The sequence below is a fragment of the Anolis carolinensis genome, chromosome 1, assembly GCF_035594765.1.
Source record: "Anolis carolinensis isolate JA03-04 chromosome 1, rAnoCar3.1.pri, whole genome shotgun sequence".
Lineage (NCBI taxonomy): Eukaryota > Metazoa > Chordata > Lepidosauria > Squamata > Dactyloidae > Anolis > Anolis carolinensis.
This window is the reverse complement of record NC_085841.1, coordinates 131152054-131173113: the sequence shown is the minus strand read 5'-3', so window position 1 is coordinate 131173113 and position 21060 is coordinate 131152054. Positions and strand designations below refer to the sequence as shown.

At 38.1% G+C, this 21060-nt stretch overlaps 1 protein-coding gene across 25 annotated transcripts in view; it reads right to left on the bottom strand.

Annotated features, from left to right (window-relative positions):
- Window positions 1–21060, bottom strand: part of dst (dystonin) — a 448648-nt gene that overhangs the window by 128470 nt on the left and 299118 nt on the right. For 15 of the 25 annotated variants that reach the window (XM_062982326.1, XM_062982385.1, XM_062982334.1 and 12 more), the window contains 10 exons: window positions 20328–20474; window positions 18610–18843; window positions 17055–17207; window positions 15817–16050; window positions 15046–15330; window positions 13239–13784; window positions 11432–11608; window positions 5585–5708; window positions 1494–1702; window positions 50–367 (listed from right to left, as the gene is read on the bottom strand). In XM_062982326.1, coding sequence (XP_062838396.1) covers window positions 50–367; window positions 1494–1702; window positions 5585–5708; window positions 11432–11608; window positions 13239–13784; window positions 15046–15330; window positions 15817–16050; window positions 17055–17207; window positions 18610–18843; window positions 20328–20474 — 2427 coding nt within the window. The remainder of the gene's footprint in view (window positions 1–49; window positions 368–1493; window positions 1703–5584; window positions 5709–11431; window positions 11609–13238; window positions 13785–15045; window positions 15331–15816; window positions 16051–17054; window positions 17208–18609; window positions 18844–20327; window positions 20475–21060) is intronic. The other 10 variants (XM_062982357.1, XM_062982367.1, XM_062982359.1 and 7 more) reach the window with 1 other exon arrangement.

Below are 21060 nucleotides of genomic sequence, written 5' to 3'. Positions count from 1 at the left end.
AGCTATGTCCACTGGTGTATTTCCAAACATGTAGCAATATGAGATTTACCTGAACATATTGGGACATTTCAGTGACATCCTTCCCTGGGACGTCAGCTTCACTAAGAGCCTGAGTCTTCTTGTCCAAGAATGACTGAAGTTTATCAGACAGGCATTCAAACAGTTCTACTTTACTCTGCAGTTTTTCCATCTTTCCAAGTTTTTCCTTGTGTTTCCTATTTGCTTCAGTAAACCGTACAGAAAGCTCATTCATTTTAGCTTGCAAAGAGGATGCAGTGGATGGATCTGCTGTTTCCATGCATTTGTTCATTTTTTCTTTCATGGCATTTAGGCTGCTTTGACGACTTAGAATGTCTTGCTCTAAAGCCTGAAATAAAACAAAGACAACTAAGAACAGCCAGATTGGAGGACTCATCGATCAGTATGCAGGTTGGTTGATGCCTGAATCCAAATTCATGTAGCTACAGCCTTAACCAAATGAAGTTGTTGCCCATTTGTTTTCATTCAATGATGTCTGTCCAGTTGGTGGTTTTAGCACACAAAGGGGACCTCATATCTGCACACACAATATGGAATAAGTGCAAACTGAGATTGTATACAAAATTACTACTATGGGTCTCAACAGAAGAGCAAGGAGACTAGCAAATGTAATTTTCCTGCTTCTGGGTAGGGGGTTGGAATGGATGGCCCACGAGGTCTCTTCCAACTCCATGATTCTATGAAATGTTTGCATGGAGAGAAGTACAATTGATATCCAACTTTCAAATCTTATTTACTTTATGTTTATCCCACCTTTCTCCTGATAAAGGATCTCAAGGAGGCAGTTTGAATATGAACAGGTTGGTCACATTCAAATATGTTATAAGCTCTTAAGAAACTCATTGCATAGAAGGATCTTAATGATGCCACCCCGCTAAAACTTACATTGTCTTCTTATGCTTAGTTTTTTCATGATTCATATTATATATTTGGGAGATTAGGTTGGCGCCTTCCCTACCATCCTTTAAGAAACAATTGAAAACCTGGATGTTTGGGCTGGCCTTTGGAGAGACAGCCATTGGATGACCAGCCTCATTATAACTATAATTCTATTCTGAATGTTATTAGGTTCCTTTCACTGGGATATTTTAATCTAATGATTTTATCTTATATTGCTGCTATAGTCCCCCCACCTTTGAAGTTGACTGAATTGCATTGGTGGTTGTTTGATATTATTACTATTGATATTATTACTGTTATTTAAATCTTTGTTTTAAGTTGTTTTATCATCTTCTTGTGTTTTAAACTGTGTGTATTGTTAATGTATTTGCGCTGTTAACTTTTGTAACATTGTGAGCCGCCCCGAGTGTGGTGGGGTATAAATAAAGTATTATTATTATTATTATTATTATATTTCTTATTTTTTATGTTTCTTCTTTTTAAAAAAAGGCTTACTGAAGCATTACACTTCTGATACCTAAAAGAAAAAATTGCTGTATTAAAATTTTTCTTACCATACTTCTACTGATGACATCCTGAAGAGCAGCAGAATTCAAAGGCACTTGACCTTGCTCCTCAAGTCTCTTCTCAACGCCATTCATCCAATCAAGCATTTCATCCAGTCCATCCTGAACACTTAATGAACGTGTCAGAGTGATTTGGAGTTTCTCATTACGATCATTCACTGCTTTGGATAACTGATTATACTTATCCACAATAGTATCTGGGGGAAAAGGGAAAGAATTATAAATAGACTTTTAGGGATAAATCTGAGGCCCCCTTTACACTGCCATATAATCCATCTTATCAAAGCAGATACATTATCTGCTTTGAACTGGATTATAGGAGTCTACACTGCAATATAATCCAGTTCAAAGCAGTTAATCTCAATTTTATATGTCAGTGTAGATCCAGCCTTAGAATGCAAGGAGCTGCCTTTGAAAATATTAAACTAACACAAGTATTTAATCCAACACAATCGAGTGATAGTTTTCCAGAGTTTTATGAAGTCTTTTCTACTTGCCATCTGTAAGGTCTTGCAAACCAAAGATGCAGAAATAGAACTTGTTATTTTTCTTCTTCATTAGGAAAACCCTACCATTAATCTGCCGATGATAGGGGAGGACAAAACACAGCCTAACAACACTAGGGTGAAGGAACAATCTTCTATGGTCATGTTTCATGCAGGCTTGATGAAGTGTACATATTTCATTTAATGAAAAATCATAGTTTTGGAGGGTCAATGAATAAAACCACTGAAAATCCACGTAGCTGAGGAGTGAGGAATCAAAGTGAACAAAAAAAATGTAATTTGAAGTTAACAGGGAGAAATTCACAACAATAAGAACCTAGAGATATCAGTTATTTTTTATGAGGAAAGTATGGATTCTTCATTAGTATTCTGGCTGGAGTCAAGTATTACTTAAAACTGGAAAGCTGTGGTTCACTCTGAGCATAATGTGTAAGCCTACAACTGAGGTACAGTCAGCTGAGTATTACAGATAAAACAGTTAATCCGTCCAGGTGGCTCCGCTGTTAAAAAGGCCTCTTAAGGTAAACAGCAAAGAGATTTAAAAGAAGGGGCATAAGAATGGATTCTATGAAAGAAGGATTTCACCTGTTCATTTTACCTAATGAATTTTCATGACTGATGTGACTTTGCCATAAAGAGGGTCATTCCATCAGACACTCAAAACTACTTTGCATTCAAACCACCAGGACAGGTAAACAAAACCTGTCTTTTATACACTACAGCTCCAGAAATGCAACACAATGTATTCTGTAAGATCATTCAATATCTCTCTTTTACATGTTCTTTATACAGCAAATGTAAAACAAATAAATGTCCAAAGGAGCAAGAGGATAAAAAAGGTCCAAAGGCTGATAAACAAAACACCAGAAAAGTATCAGTCTAAGCACTACCAGGCATAAGTACAAGAAGAGGTATAGCAATATTTTAATATATTGAATTGTAACTGCTGAACGTTAAACAGATGGGCTTTCAGATATCCAGCTTTCTCTTGTATCTTTAGGCCTTTATACATATTCCAAAAATCTCATATGGTCTGTCTGCTAAGGCGGAACAGTTATAATTTTAAACCTCAACTGGTTTCAGACATGGCTCTTCCGTTGTGCCTTTGGAGAGTAATCACTTCATACATTCCTTTTGCTGCTCTCCTTCAATATTTGTCCTCCAGATCGCACCGCCACTTTATGATCCTGTCCTCTGTGGTTTTTACTCCTACTTCCTTTCTCACCTCGAGTTTTAATCTAGTGTTCATGTGGCCCGCCCTTGGTTTTATTGTTCTTTGACCTTGTTTAATGTAGTGTATATTTTCTTTTATTGTGTTGTTTAATGTGCTATGATTTGTTGTTCTATTATATTTTGTTATATTGTATTGTTCTGGGCATGGCCCCATGTAAGCCGCCCCGAGTCCCCATTGGGGAGATGGTGGCGGGGTATAAATAAAGTTTATTATTATTATTATTATTATTATTATTATTATTATTATTATTATATCATCCTTTCTAGACTGTTGGGTTTGCTGGTTTATTTGCTTGCAGAAACCACCAGAACAGCCCTGCAGCCAACATTTACGTTAACTAGTAATTACTCCTACATCCCTTGCTAACAGTTTCTGTGCATCAATATCTTTGTCGATAATTAAGAGTAGAAATATCAACAAAAATTGTAATTACTTGGTTCAGAAATAATTTGTCCAGCTTGTAATGCTAGCTGAATTACAAATAATTTTCTTTGCTCTCTTTTTTTCCAGACAAGGAATGTGGAATGAATTTCTGCATATGTTCAAGGTAATTCACGATGTACCAAATATGAAATTTTTACTCTGTTAACTTTACTCTCCCTAGAAATCTCCCTGCCTGCTGTGAAGTAAGCAACCAAGCAGCATTTTGCATGGCAAGTATCTCTGCTCTGCTTGGATCACTTCTCTTGAGTGTTTCTTGCAGTTGTTTAATGTTTGTCACTCATCTAAATCTAAGGGCAAAATCCTGGTTTAATTTTTCTGTCCCAGCATTGGGAAGAATAATGAGCTGATGTTGAGTGGACACCAGGGTGATGAATAATGGCAATGGTTCCCCCGTTCAAGTTCTTGGAAGGTGGCAATCTCTGAGCCCAGAAGAACACTTAGTTTTTGAGTGAGCAGAGGTACTCCTTTTTAGCAGCACAAAAGGACATCATGATTCTTCTTCTGGGATGTCCTCAAAGAAGAGAAAGGTATCAACATGGAGACGTAACTGAGGGCACAGATAAATATGCCACATATGCCGGAGCTGACCTGCAGTGGAATACTTTGGATCAGCCTTGGCGGACAGCCAGCCTTGAACCATTTTTATCATTGCTCTCCTGTACTTGTAACAGCTGCTAGAGGATGTGAAACTGCTGGTGGTTGTCACTTATTGCAAGTGCTGACACTGACCAAAGTGCCAGAATGGTTCAAGAGAGGGTGAAGAAAATAGATCACACTCTCCTTTCCTTCACCCCTTCTCCAATCACTTTGGCGCTCTAGCTAGTATCAGCATTTGTGAACAGTGATGATCACCAATTTCACATCCCTTGGTGACTGCTACAATGAAGACAGGACGGTGATGGTAAGTACCATCCTTTGTGCTTGGGCCACCTGAAAAAGCAGGATTGCCAAGGAAACAGTGGCAGCCAGTTTCAACCCTGAACACATGATCTCCAAAGAGCAGGTGAGCTCCAGAGCTTTTGGCAAAGCTTCAAGGCAGTCCACAACTTTGGGTAATGCAGAGCAGGGCTGCATTAAGCAATTTTATCAGGCATGTAGGGTAAATTGGTCTTGTTCACCCCATCTCATTTCATTTGGCTTGTGTATATGGTTCCTGAGAATGATTTTGAGTATGATGCCATTGTTTGGAAGAGGAATATTTAGTAGCTGGCTAGACTAGGGAATGTAGCCTCATGTCAAAAAGATTGGTCGAAATTGTTTAAACAAAATGCTATAACACTTGCAACCTTGCAACCTTTCCTATGCAGATGTATGTGGAACAAAAACTCTTCTTAATTACAAAAAGTTGTATACTATGATTGGAGACGTAAAATAACAATATACAATAATATGTACAGTTACTTTATTGAAACTTGTGGCCACAGTGCTCAATGTTTTTGTGTTTACAAGGTGACCTTTGATTCTTCTTTGCTTTGGAGCAGCAGAGCATTCATGACATATCACATATGAACTCAGACCTTCATACAAGTTTCAAAAGTGGTTTGTTGTGTGAGATGGGTTTTTTTGATATAGACAAGTATTTGGTGAATGTTCTCAGAGGAGGAAGAGCAGAATCAATGTTGAAATGTATAGTGTCAAAATGGAAAACTACTGGGAGCCTCAGATAAGTCACTTCAATACACTCTTTCAACCAAATACACTATTTGCACTATCATCTTATCTTCACTATATATGTGACTGGGAAAGATCAGCATTTTTCACCCAAATTGTGTTATTTGCTAGCTGTTAAAGGGGGGAGGGGGATGGAAGAAGAAAAAGGCAAGGTAAAAATGTAACTTCTCTAGTCTTTAATTATGAAAATGGAAGAAATCAGAGGAGGCAGTTACTCATCTTACCCAGTGTATTCTGAATTTCATCTTTATCTGGCAACAGTTCCCCCCTTGTGTCGAAAAGCACTTCAGCTGCTTTTTTCAGTTTCTCCACAGCCATCTGGTGACCAGATACTTGTCCCTGAAGCACCTATGGAATTATACCATTGCTACAATTATTTTGCCTTACAATATACAATAAATAACAATGAGATTTGTTTGGAAGGCATTAAGAGGAAGCTATATTTAACTGTTGCATAGAACAATTTTTACATGTTGTTTTGCTGGTGAGTATTTGTATGATCATTCTAGACATCAAGGCTTTGAACTAAATAACCCCTTTGTCTTGTCTACTATGGGCAATTCATATGTTCTACTTTTTGACTCAGGCAAGGATGATTTGATGCTTATCATGGTCATTAATATTTCTTGTTCATTTTTTACTGGGTGTGCATAAGAAAACCCGCTTGTGGCCCCTGGGTAATTTCTGTTTCCCACACTGCTGCTCTCAATGATACGCCAAACCACCACTACGCTCCACTTTGTGGTATAGCAGCTGAGAAACAGGAGGTAAAAGGAAGCCAACAGAGATTTGATACCATTTCTGTTCTTTAGGCCAATTATCACTGATTATGTCATATATTGTAATTGCAATATGACAATGGCTTGAAAACCATATCCTCACCATTCCAGTTGCATAGTAGTATCCACAAATAGGAAGTAAGTTTGTTATATTTAAAAATGCAGTCAATTGTGTCACTAAGATCGGCTCTTTTCCGCATAAGCAGCGTGATTCTGTTTCTTAGGATAGCAAGGAGGGTTTGAGTATAACTTATCTGAAAAGGGAACAGCTGGGAGCAGCTACTGAAAAGGTCATATTTTATGTTCCCACTAGATGTACATATAAAAGTAGAAAGAAAGGAGTCTTCCCTAAAAGATCTCAAAACATGAGCAAGTTCATATGAGAAAACAGAAACAGGACTTTCTTCTAGGTCATAAACAGCTCTTTGGAATGTATTCAGAAATGCACTAGCAGTCAGTGGATCTGTTGCAATGAGGAACTTGTTTCTCCTATATAGCCAGCCCCAGTAATCAATTTAATTATTATTTTGGAATCCTGCTGCTTAAGATAATGTGTCTCTTTATACCTTGAAGGTTTATAATTTTTTTTAGGATCTGGATAGACTCACTGCCAATATATCATACAAATATTTCACGTATACTTGCTATAACCAATTAGTCCCCTGATGTCCATAGTCAATCAACTTCTCTATATTAAGTAAACTTTTTTGTCAGACAATGAAGCCACTTCCAACTTTGTACCAGCCTGGTAGAATCTGCCAGTAAGCCTTGATTGGTATAAATATTCAACCATCTAGAGTTAATTTCATCTCGCGATAAGGCAATAGACTAGGATTTTGTAGAGGTCTGGCTCTGATATAGTAAGGCTTATTTATTCATTATTTTGGCTACAATTATTGTAATTTCAATTATGTATTTACAGGAGAGGAGAAGTAATTTGCTTTTAAAAAAAAAACTAAAGCTTTTAAATGTTGCTAGAATGTAATCCAAAGCCTTAGGCGAAGAAGAATATTTTGAACCGCTAATCCCTATAAAAAGATTATCCACCATTATGCTGACAAGGTCAATGCCTTGATGGATTATCAGACAAGTATGTCAGCAGCAAAAGGCAGCCTTGACCTACAATACCTGACTTTTAAAGAAGTGCTCTTTGTATTCACTGCTCTTTCTTTTAATTCTGGTCCAAGCCTTCCATACTTCTCTTGCTTTAAACAAATGCAGCTAGCACTGCACTCTTCTCTATCCCATCTCCCTAAGCTCTTCTCACCATATACTAGTCAAATGTTATTTTGACATATGAATCTAAACCCAATCTCCACTGATGTCACAATGCTTGCATTTATTGTGCCCATTACCTGAAATTATCCATCAGGACGTATAAAATATTTTTTCTGTAGCTTCCAAACATCAAGTAAATGTGAAAATCCATTTTAAAAGTCCTTGTCAACATAAGTTAAACAGCATGATAAAGCAGTATTGGCCCATCATAGTTTGTAATAAAATACTGAGCTCATGGGACAAAAGCTTTCAATACTAAATGGCTACTTATTGTGTAAAAGAATTGTGCTTTCATATATCAAAGAAATGGCTGTAAACAATTTCCTCCATTTACAGAGAGATAAATTAGATACTTCTGAAGTCATTTCCAACTCACGATTTTATGAGATAATATTAACTATCATCCTCCAATTCTATATGGCTATAATTTTACCAATAGGAACACCAAACATTGGAAGATGAGGTTTTTTACACCAAAAAAACACATTTCTTCTCCTTTTAGCCCTAAATCATCTTCAAAAACATACACATCATACCATAGTCAAAAGAGCACATTTTAGCTTGAACATCAATGCAGTACTAGTATGGAAGTATCCTTAAGTAGACACCTCAGAGAGTAACCCTACCATTAAAGGGAAGCTTCATATATTGTGTACTTGAGAAATGATGTTTAGGTTTCCGATTAGTCAGAATCAATGTCATTGGTTAGACATACAAGCTGTGATCATTTATTATTTATTTGTTACAACTGTTTTATATCTACATTCACAATTGTACTACTGTCATGATTGTAAATGCCTCAGAAACATGCTTTAAAAGCCAACCAGCCACATCAAGGGATGGAGTTGTGCAGCACTAGTGAGTGAGACCGCTGAAGGATGACACATTCAGCACCTCTGGTGTTGATGTGCTAATGAGTTGCAACAGGACCAAACAGAGCTTTCTCCTTCTTGTTGGCACACTGCTGTTATGCTGGCAGGTGGAGACTGGAACCGTCATCTTTCAACACTCTACTCATCAGTTCTACAGAATTCTATTCCTTTTTATGACTCTGTGGCCTTTAAGATCAGGAGATGTAGCATGCCTAAACATTGTGTCTACTGAAGAATCCTGCCTAGATGTCAATTATGGAAACCATAACTTCCTTAAAAACATCTTTACATGTTGATCAGGCTTGTCATTGTATGCACTTCGAAGGAAAAAAACATTTACACATCAGTAACTTCCACAAATAATGACTTAGGCATGTTATGCCCTTACATATACATTCTCCTAACCTTAAACTTAGGAGTGCATCCTTCTGGACAGGATAGGAAGTCAGAGAAAACTTTTAGGGCCAAGAAAGCTTCCTGCCAAAACTGACTTTTTAAAGTGCCTCTTTGTTAAAATAAATTTATAGAATGGCTTTACCATTTACATCGGTGATTCCCAAAGTGGGCGCTACCGCCCCCTGGTGGGCGCTGCAGAGATCCAGGGGGGCGGTGATGGCCACGGGTGCATTTGCCATATGCATTAATACATGTATCTTTCTGTTTAATTGCTATTAAAAAAATTTAAAAATTAATTTCCAGGGGCGCTGAGTAATATTTTTTTCTGGAAAGGGGGCGGTAGGTCAAATCAGTTTGGGAACCACTGATTTACATGAAAAGGTCCAGTGAGGAACTGCAAAACCCAGAGTGTTACCAGTATGCAGAAAGCATCCATTTCTACTCCTCATAACCATTAATTTAATGGAGTGGGAATCAGTCAGTTATTGGGGACATTTATGGGCCAGATACAAGCAAAATGAAATTAACCTACACAGGATGGGATACAGTTTGTTCAGGAAACCTCTTCTGGATTAGATTACATTATCTCAAAGCATTATCTTAGATCTTGGGGAATATTTCTGGATATCTCTCTACTCCTGAGTGGTCAAATAGTGATATTTCAGGGCCCTTCTGTTGTAGTTGGGTCAAGGGGCAGCTCTGGTACTACTGCTAGTAGGAGAAAAAGGGATAACAGGGAACAGGTGTCTGATGAAGAACAGCAAGTGAAAAGGATTCGTGAAATACTTATGGCTCCCTCTGAGGATGAAACGTTTGAAGGATTCTCTAGTGGGGAAGAGGAGATGCTAGAGGATGATGAGTTGGCAGAGAGTAGAGGGATTAAAAGGTCAACTCGGGAGCAAGAGTCTGATGGGGAGAGGGAAAGAAAGAAGATCCGGGAAATACTTCTGGCTCCGACGGAAGATGAAACGTTTGAAGGTTTTTCCGGGGATGATGGGTCTGGGAGTGAGATGGAGAATGCTGATTGGACTTAAGTAAGTGTGGATGATGAGCCAGATCATGGAGCTGCATCAGGGGATTGGCAAGCCTCTCATACTTCTGGGACATGGGGAGATCTAAGTCTTGAACGGAGATGGAGGGACTGGGGAGATGAGGGGCGAGGTCCTCTAACAAGATCAAGATCAGCTGCAAGGAATAAGGAGAGGGCGGAGGTTTCATCAGGATCAGACTCCGATGAGTAAGTTAAAAGTGGAGTTTGGAGAACTGTTGCTTTTGCAGAAGGCAAGGTGTCTTTTGGGACATTTCTTTGTCGCTGCCTGTCTCCTTGGGTCCTGGCTGTACAGCTTCGTGTGTTCCTGTGTCTGGTTTACTTCCTGGAATGGCGTTCCTGGCTCTTCGACTCCAGTCTGTTCCTTGGCTACGACTTTGCTTGCTCCCGCTTCAGCGTTTCCTGCTCTGGCAATCCGTTTGGTGTTCCTGGCTCGTCGACTCTGTCTGTTCCTTGGCGACGACTTCGCTTGCTCCCGCTTCAGCGTTTCCTGCTCTGGCAATCCGTTTGGTGTTCCCGGCTCTTTGACTCCAGTCTGTTTCCTGGTGACGACTTCGCTTGCTCCCACTACAGTGTTCTCTGTTTTGGCGTTCCGTTTCGCTTTTCTGGCTTTTCGACTCCGGTTTGTTTCCTGGTGACGACATCGCTTGCTCCCGCGCTCCCTGCTTGGCGTTCCATTTGGCGTTTTTTGGCTCTTGACTCCAGTTTGCTTCTCGACAACGGCTTTGGACATCCCCAGCGGTTTCTGGCTTTGTTTTAAGAGCAGTTAGCTCTTTTTGACTCTCTGTGCCACATTGTTGCGTGGCGTTTGTTTTCTGGAACGTTTTGACTGTGTTTAAATTGGATTATCTGGCTAGATAATCCGGATTATCTCTTTACTCCTACTTTAGTGCGTTTTTGTTGCTGAAACTACTTCTGTTTGTTTATAACACTGAAGTTAAGTGTTTTTTGAGTTCAACCTCTCATTTAATAAACATTTGTTAACACTATTTGTGCGTGTGGCACTTTAAGAGGAGTCTGTGTCTTAACACCTTCAACACAGCTCTATACCCCAGAATATCAAGGCAGAAAATCCCACAATATCTGCTTTGAACTGGGATATCTGAGTCCACACCGTCATATATTCCAGTTCTAAGCAGATAATGTGGGATATTATTCAGCTGTGTGGAAGAGGCCTTCGGTTATCTTTGGTGACACCATCTGGTATATTGACGCTATCCTTTGATGGAGATATTAAACTTGGCTAGCCTAATTCACTCATGTTCTGGTCTGAATGTTGTCCTTGCAGACAGGCCATATGTTTCAATATATGATAGTGCCATTTTGTCCACACCCAATAGATTGAATCATATGATAAAGATCATCTACCATATTTATCAAGTTATTTTGTAGCTATGGTCAAATCAATGTGCTGATTTTGACCTCTATATTTCTTCATGCTATAGATTTTTTTACCGTCCCCTTCGGGATGAGAAAGGCGGGGTATAAATAGGGTAAATAAATACATAAATAAATAAAATAATTGGCAACTTCCCAATTATGCTCTTTGTGGGAGGGGGAAAGCACTACATAAGTTAATCAGAAGTTTAGTGGGTTGAAGTGATGTAACACACACACACATCTTTCTTTATATATAGTGTTTTAATGTTTACTCTTGATTTTCTGATGGTAACTGAAGCTATTTCTCACTTGCTTTACCTTGGTTTCTTCTAGTTGTCTCTGGAGATTTTTGGGATCGGCAGCAACAGCTTCTGATAGATGTTTATTCAAAGCTTCCTCAGAGTCCTGGAGTCCTGACAGAAGCCCAGAGGAGGCATCCTCATAATTCTGATATTTATCTACCAGGTCTTTGAGGTTATTTCCAAAGATACTGCACTGGAAGGTCACAGAAAAGAAAATGGTGTTCAAAAACAGAACCATTTCAGAAAATTCTTTGTATACATATGGTAGTTTCTACATGATTTCCAAATCTCTTCTTATATATAAATTGAAAAAATACATTCATAAACAAGGTATTAAACTTTTCATAATTCTCTAGTAATAGCTGAATCAATTAATTAATTTCTCTTACAAACACACACATTAAGGGACATTCAAAATTCATGACTTGGATGATAACTGGGATGTAGAAATTAACAAGCTTGTGTTCTATCTAAATACCAAACTGAAGTATGGATTACATCTAACCTAGCCACATATATGTCTGTAAAATTTACATACTGTTCAAAGGCTAATCCCTTCTGAACAAATCTTGCAAAAAAAAAAAACCCTCATTGATACAGTCACCTGAGGTTCACCATAAACTACAAATGACTTGAAGGCACACAGCAGTAACAACCATATTGATAAATATAATAATAAACATATTTCTGCACTATCAAGGGCTCATATCCCAAAATTTTTGGGTGCAATTGGAACAGTAACAAGAGACCTTGAACTTCAGATAATGGAAAGCATGTAGGAAAGAAGAGATCCTTGGTGAGCAAAGTATGACCTGCTTACCTGCTAATTCACCAATCCAAGGAAAAGAGATTTTTAAACACCCTCATAAGACTATAAATGGATACCAGAGGCATTCCGGTTTTATTCGTCATTTGAATGGGATATTTTTTTCTCCCTGGGAGTATAGCTCCAGGTAGAACAATAACTTGAAGACTGTGCTTTTTCAATTGCATAGAAAACTCTTGCATGCATATATTGCATGGGCCAGTTTCATTAAACTAAAATATCTGCTTAAAATGAATTTAAGAATACCCTGTAGCCTTTGAAACATTATCTTTCAGTGCTTGGGTTACAGGTAAAACTTTTTCCCTATTAGAGATGGCTCCATCTAGTGGCAAACATGCAATACAAGTCTACAAAAGCTTATGCTACCAACTCTTTTCTCTCAGTCTGAAAAGATTCTACAACATCCCTTTGCATACTATATAACACATGAAGAGAATGAACCTTGTAACTTGTGGGATTTTGTCTTTGTGGAGAAGGGTCATTGATTCATTTACTCTTGCGGCTAAGGTGTGTATGTTTTGTATTGCTGTTTGCAAGAAGGTGACTAAATCAGATGACTGACACACATTGTATTGGAACTTAAAAGTAGTACTTTTGAGTTGCATTTGACTTGTTTATTAGCACATGTGACATTCAGCCAATATTTCCAACTAACTCCATAGAGATGTAGTGAGGATAATATGAATGAAGGAGCAGATGGGGAGACCATGCCCACATGCCCACTGAATTCCTGGATAAAGGCTGGAATAAAAATAGAAACGAATAGTAATGATCTGGCAAGCAAGTCCTGATTCCCATGTCAGTTGTGTATCTGAATTTAGAAATTGTGTATCTGAGAATCAGAAAAGAGAAAACTCAGAGAACTGCATCAAGAAAAAAATTAGATAGAATTCCTCGCTATTGAAAGGATTCAGTTTTCAATTTCATATGACAACTTGGTAAGCAAGGCAGTTTATCTCAGGAACTCACATTCCATGAATAAGCACATTAAATTTACCTTAGAATAGAGAGATTTGAAGCGACCAGTTGCACTGTCCAACTTATTCTGTACCTCCATAAATGTTGATGAAGTATCAATATCTTCTTTATCATATTTAACACCTTCTCTTTCGTTACATGACTTGACAGCATCCAATACTCTCTGTCCAGAAATGGTAATGTATCTCAAGTCCCCTTTGTGAGAAATGACATCTTCAGAAAAACTTTTCTGCCTTTTTAGTTTGGCCACAATCCCATTGAATTCAGAGGCTCCTGTCTCTAGGTTTTCAAGTTCTTGCTCTGCCTGCTGGAGCCAACTTTCAAATTCACCATAGTCTACATCAAATTTCTCAAGTTCCTCCTGTAGCGAACGTGTCAACTTCAGTTTCTGCTCCGATTCAGCTAAAATAGTATCATACTGCACTTTCAGTTCCTTCATATTCCTTTGAATCTTTTCTTTTTCCTCTGGTAAAAGATGATGCCCTTGTTTCTCAAGTAGGGCTTGGGCTGACTGTGTTGCTATGATGACAGCTTGCTGCTGCGAAATAAGTTTCTCATGTTGAGCCTATGGTAGGGATAGAAAACCAGATATACGTATAATCAGACTATGTCCTAGAAAGTGAGCAGATTTTGAACATCTCCACATTAACAAGAGATGCATATAATTATCAAAAACATTAGTAACGATTAAAACATTACAAACCTATACCAACACTTAGTCCTATTTTCCCAGAACAAATCAACTGCATGTAAATATTACAATGTGCACACAAAGGCTACCTGAAACAACTTCATATGAGACATTAGCGTCACACATGGAATGGTGTGCATGCATGAAACTATCCATAACAATAAAGGCACTGAGAAGTTATGTGAGTCCAGTGATGTTAGCTACTCCCAGACTCTGCATACACAGATGAAAAAACTATCTGTCTCCACGATGCATGGGGACTTCTGGAGAGTATTCCAGGTATTCTGGCCTCAACCAAACTTTGACCCACTTTAGATAAAATAGGAAGATACTCCAGAGTTGGGAGGAAACTCCAGAGTATCCTGGGGATTCACAGCAATCTAGACAGCTGGATTGGGTCCATTTCAGCATAATTCCCCTGTCCAGATGGATCAGCACGGATTACTCATCCCTTTGTCGTCACCGCACCCCACTAGTAAGAGCACCAGGCCATTTCTGAGATCAGAACAAGGTATGCGTGTGACAAGAAAGAAGCTCGATATACACCAGTGGTTCTCAACCTGTAACTCCTCAGGTGTTTTGGCCTACAGCTCCGAGAAATCCCAGCCAGCTTACCAGCTGTTAGGATTTCTGGGAGTTGAAGGCCAAAACATTTGGGGACCCATTGCTTGAGAACCACTGATCTACACCCTCCTTGCTGATTGTGCAGGTACCCCATTCTGACATCAGCAGAAGAAACAGGCTGCAGTGATTAGCTTGGACAGATCTCCATGGCGGGGAGACAGGAATGAGCCACATCTCCTGCTGGATTGACTGATGGCTCTCTGCTGGCCATGGAGATCTGTCACCGATTTTTCATTCTCAGTGGGTTTAGGAATGAATCTGCTGGGAGATTTCCAATACAGTGAAGAGTAGGCAGTATTACTCTCAAAAACTGTGCCAAAGATTGCCGTATAGGTAGGCTGAAACCATGTATCTTAGCTTCACTAGGCCTTGATTTGCATGCTCCAAGACTATCATGTATTTTCCAACATGAGTATAGTATGGCTCAGAAATATGTATAGACAATGCTACATCGACCTCATGTCTTTTCTAAAACAGATATGAATGGAAACAAATGTTTTATGACTAGTACCTTAGCTTTCTGATATTGCATATTGAGATTATCTTCCGATGGTTTCAGCTGCCCATCTATCTGGATTTCATTTTCCTGTTCAATGTCTAGCAAGTTACCATTGACTTCATCTTCTTCTTCCACCAAACCCTCCACATCCTCCTCCTGAATATGATTGCCATTCTGCTTGATTGCTGGCTTGCATTTCTTTTTCCCATGTTCAGCATCTTTGTCTACATTTGACAACCAATCCAAAAGATTTTCTATTGTATTTTTACTCTCTTCCAACTGTTCTCTGGCTGCAACCTGTGTAAATTGAAGTTCATAGTCAAGCTCAAGCTTAGGTTTATTTAATTCCATCAAAAAAGGTTCAAATATATATATTTATAAGGCTTCCATTTGGGGTATATTAGTGCAAATTTAGGCTAAAATAATGATAGGAATGTTTTTCCTCTTAATGCAGTCCTAGAGTAGACTCCACAAAACAATTACAAAAACAAATACAGCTGATCATAAATGCAACTCTAAAATTTACTCCTATAAAACTTTCCATTTAGGAACTACTTGTAATTCTATGAACTTTAAAAAAAGAGTTTGATGAATGTCAATATTCAGATGTATAGGATAATTGGTGATGATAAAGTTGAGTTTGGTGAATATTTGGATTTTACTACTTTTCAAAGGAGTTTTAGACATTTAGAAAATTCACCTTGCACTCTCAGCCTTCACATGTGATAAAAACGTAAACAACATGCAGTTTTAAAATGAGAATTTAAGTGGTTATCAATTAACCTTCTCTGTTTCCTGCTTAATAGCTGTTGTCACAGCTTTATCCAGCTCTTTTCTGGATTCTTCTGCCTTCTGGCTAAGCAGGAGACACTTGGTCTTAGCTTCATTCAGCTTCTTTTCAAGAGAGATCTTGTCTTCTTGAAGCAGCTTTTCTCCATTTTCTTTTAAGAACATCTCTGTGTTTTTCACAATTTCAGCCAATGCCTGCGTATTTGCTTGCATAGTTTTCTGTAATTCCTAGAGGAAAAATAAAAACACAAAAAGGTCAAGAGAAAACATAATTTTTACTCATATAGCATATGTATTATTTCCTTTATTATATAAAATGTGTTAAAATTAACATTAGAATGACGGGAACGAATTATATATTTTTATTGTTTATTATTTTATTTTTGACTTCTTAGATGTTTCTCTATAAAGGTGTAGCCTAGATCTGCCATCATGTTTTCTGGTAACTGTGATGTTGGAAAAAAACTGTTATTATGTTTAATTTGTTGTAATAAATTCGTAAGGACTTTGAAAAAAAAATCTTGATTTTTAACAGCTGGAAACTGGAAACAGATTTGAAGTGGACCTGAGAACACTACCTAAAACTGAGAACTCTGCCTAATATTGGGAAATCAGACATAAAACACAGATGGAATGCCATAAACATATTTCTTCTCTCATAAGCTGTGTGGATTAAGAGTGAGGTATAAATACTATAAATTTATAATTTTTTTTAAAAAAAAAAGCAAGAGAGGGCTTTTTTTTTACTATGGGATGGATCTCCATAATGGAATGCCTTCCACAAGAAATTTAAATTGCACTTTAAAATCTGTAGAATGTTTTCTGATTTCCAGTGTTGCAGTTTTATCTTTTCACTTTGTATTTTTATGACAGTGAAAACACTCTAGAAAAATAAAGGAAGTAGGTAAACAAATGAACCCACATTTGGACTAGAAATGGATATATCTCCCCTATTTCATTTTATTACTGTTCTGTTGCTTTGTTTTACTTTGTATAGTAATTCTGAGATATTTGTAGAGATGACAAGAGTTATTTCAGGAATGTTTGTCCTTGCTTTCTACAAGAAACTGAGAGGACTATAAGGTGCCCAATTAACAGTTACAGTTTTACAACATTTAAAAGTGATTTCAGACAAGGTACTTCAGAAGTTTTCACAAATATCAATTCACTCTAAGCACGTGGATTTAGAATTGCAACTGTAGTCAGTCTTTGATAATTTTTCGAGTCTTTACCTGTTGTTTGGTTTGATATTGCTGCAACTCAGTCTTGCTGTCTTCAATGACAAGGGCTTCCTGGTGGCCAATGAGCTGGTTTTCGGTTTGCGTGAGGAGGTCACATATATCCTGCAGTTTTTCTTTAAAATCTTGATGCTGTTCCTCTAAGTCCTAATTTAGAATAAGAGGAAACCTGAACAGGAATGCCAAGAAACTCTCATACATGTGAATATACAAACAATCACATCACAAAGCTTTTACCAGACATCTTTGCAGAAAGTATGCTGTAAACATGAAAGCAGTTGTATATAGGTATAAGAAGCTGAATATAGAAGATATGGATAAACCTGACAAATGCAGTAAGTAAAGAGACCAGGTTTTGGATGGAATCGCCAGCAGAAGTCTGACCATGCATTATGCGTGTGAAAATCCAAATTTCTGAATGGCTTGAAACCTGTAATAAGCAGGTATTAATTCTGAAAAAGGGATGTCAAAACATAGGTTAGTCGAAAAATATGTGTCAAGTCAGGCAGCATGTGTAATTTTGCCTACATATAAAGCAAATTTGTGTTTTAAGCATAAAAGAGAACATGGAATGACATTACTCTTATAACCACCCCATGTTTTATCTTTTTAAAACCTCACATTTTGATTGTTGTTTTTTAAAAAAAATCTGACAAGTAGTTTTCTCAGGGTAATATTAAACAGTTTGGACCCTGAAAGATGAACTAGCTCAGGCAACCCATACTAAGAGTAAGGAACAATGGCAAGCTTCTATGTGACACACATTCTTCCTTATATGCCCCCAAAAAAACTCTTATGCCCAAAGGTGCCATGGAGGACACAGCCAAAAATCCAAAATAATTCAGTGGGCTAGTGTGATCAGCTTCTGTACTAAAGCCAGGAGCAAAATTGTCTCAGTCAGCAAAATGCCTTGTCTTAGACTAGTTTTAAGAGGAAGTTGTGTTCGCAGGTTACAATCTAATAGATTTCTCCATATCCCTCCTGCCTATATCACCCTCCCTCTGATAAACCCCCAAGCCTCCTGAGTGCATTCTGTACTTTCTATAAAATGAGGAATTCTCAGACCAGGTGTCTCAGGATGTGGGACAAGGCACCATCTGCAACCCAAATGACCCACAAAAGAATAGTGCTCCTTAAGTTGCACAACAATTTTCTAACACAGAGAAGCACCAATTGTTGCTTTTGGACTTGACACAAGGACTCAGGATAGATGACTGAATCAGAAAATGCAATATCACTCTTGCAGGGGATTCAGAGACTAACTCTAGACTCTTCAGCCTCAGCGCTATTTATTTATGATTCAATTTAAAAACAACAAAAGATATCATTCCTTGACTACACTCTTATCCATGTTGTATGAATCTTATCAACATTTCTAAATATTGCTGTTAAATATTACTGACAAAAAACTTTCTTTTAAACATCAAATGTAGAAAATGCTTGCCAACAGTTATGAAAGGCAGATAAGTTGAACTCTTCTGCTGGTACTTTCTGAATCTTGCTATTATCTCTCTACATCGTGTCAACATAATGCTAAGGAAAAGCAAACCTTCTGGCCAACAAGACGTTGAGCTGTCTGCAAAAGAGTTTCACAACGGTTCACTTCGGATTGTATTGTTTCTTGAACTTCTCGGAAGTGTTTCTGTGTACTATTTAAGAGTTTCAGGAGCTGCTTGCTCTGGTTTGGGGAAAGATCTTGGGCATGTTCAGAAATGAAAAACTGAATGTCAAAGGCTGTGGATTCCAGCTGAATTTTTTTACATCCATGATCTTTTTCCAGGTCCTGCAAATTAAGTAATGAAGAACAGTTAGCATATTTGGCTGACCACATCCCCTTGTACAAACCTGCCTGGGCTCTGAGATCTTCAGGAGAGGCCCTTCTCTCGATCCCACCTCCATCTCAAGCTCAGTTGGTGGGAACAACAAAGTGGGCCTTCCTTCTTGGTGGCTGCCCCTCGACTCTGGAACTTCCTGCCCAGGAAAGCCGGGATGGCCCCCTCCCTGTCCTTGTGATGGCAGACTAAAACCTTTTTATTCAGACAGGTGTTTAAAGATGAAGGTTTTTAAGTCAGGAGGTGCTGTGGTTTTAACTTGAATATGCATTGATTATGTTTGAATTGTTTTTAACTATGAATTTTAATACTGTTTATATTTAATTCTGTTTTAATGTTTGTATATTTTAAATTGTGTACTAATGTTTTTTTGTTAAGCCACTTTGAGTCCCTTTGGGAGAGACAAAGCAGGGCAACAACAACAACAACAACAACAACAAATTTTTAAAACCTTGTAAGTTTTAGGGAACTAGTATGACAATCTTACCCAAAGCCTATTTATATTTTCAAAAGGCAATTAGAATCATATGAATTTATATGTTATGGAATCTGATCTACTTAAGGAAAATGTTGGATTGGCATAAAAGTTCAGCACATCCAACCATCACCCTAGATTTTATGTTTACTTATAAATCTCTCCTTTATATAGTAATTTGTCATTGTTAAACCAGAAGTGATTTGTGACTGTTATCAGACATTTAGGCTTTAACCTTTTTCAAATGTACTAATTCATAACACCACTATGTGACTATTAAGCTCCCAAATAAATTGGTACCTGCTGAGACAGTAAAACGTGGAGCTTGCCTACACCAGACCCAAACCCTGTATTCACTGTGAATGGACTGCTGGCTGTGTTCAGGATGCACAGAGGCTTTCTACTTTAAACCAACTTTACTTCATTTTTGACAAAGTCAAGGTTAAAACTCCAGAGTATCCTGAAGCTTAGGGGCAATCTGGACAGCAGGACCAGTTTCAATTTGGCTGACCTGCTGTCCAGATAGACACTACTTGCCATCACCCTTTCGCTGCACTGATCAGTGCTTCTGGCCTTTGTAAATGTCTCTGCTTATGTCAAAACGCCCATTCAATTAGCAAGAAGAAAGGAGATTGACCCACTTCTTGCTAGTCACACAGGCAACCTGTTCTGACATCAGCAGAGAAACCTTCAATGACCAGGAGCTTAAAGAGTGCTCCATGTCTGACTAGAAGTAACACTAATGATAGCACAGAGTAAATGATAACCTGGTTGGGCCTAAATTGGTCCCAGGATATCGAGATAATTGACATATAAGTGCTGATTCAGGGCTACTCTGAGGGCAGGGCAAACCTGTCCAGTGTAGGTACACTCTTAGAATTAAATTTCTTTCTGTTGCAATGGAAATTCTCTCACTACATATTGAAAGCAAAAGTGAAAATGTGGTAGTATGACACATACCTTGAAGAACTGAAAACTTTGTCTCACATCTTCGATATCACATACATCCACTTTGAGGTTTTTAATTATTTCATTCTTCTCCATGATCCAGTCTGTAAACTCCTGAAGCTTGACGAGATGTTCTTGATGCAATGCTGTAAGTTTAGCCTAGAAAAATAGATTTAAAAAAGAGTTCCCCCTAGTGAAATATTTTATTTCACCAAAAATCTTCTGTGTACAAGGATCAGGCCTCCCCATCTAGCCCATGTCATCCCATCCTCCCTTGAACCTGCTCCATATAGTAATTAAGCCTTCTTCTCACAAGGTCCTTTCCTGTATAAGAGTTGGGGAGAAAGGAGGAAGCTAGGAAAGGAGAGAGAAAGAAGAGGAGAAAGGAAACATGAAAAGGGAGAGAAAGGGGAAGAGATATGGGTCTGATCCACCTACTATAGTACTGTATATTAATGTTCATGGTGTTATAATTACATGTATTATATACTTTCATGGAAAAGAATGTGGACCTTTCAAAGGAAAGATTCTTCACTCCTATGATTTTCACATGTCATGTCTATTTCGTTCTGATTCACATACAAAGGATAAAGGAGTTATGATAACTTCACAAACAAAATTATGTAGGGGGAGCAATTTGTTTTCAAATCTCAGTTCTTATTTCACAACCATGGAACTTCCTTTCTTTTCAAACTGGAACTTAGGGCAACTTCACAGATAGTGTTGTACACACACATATACAACA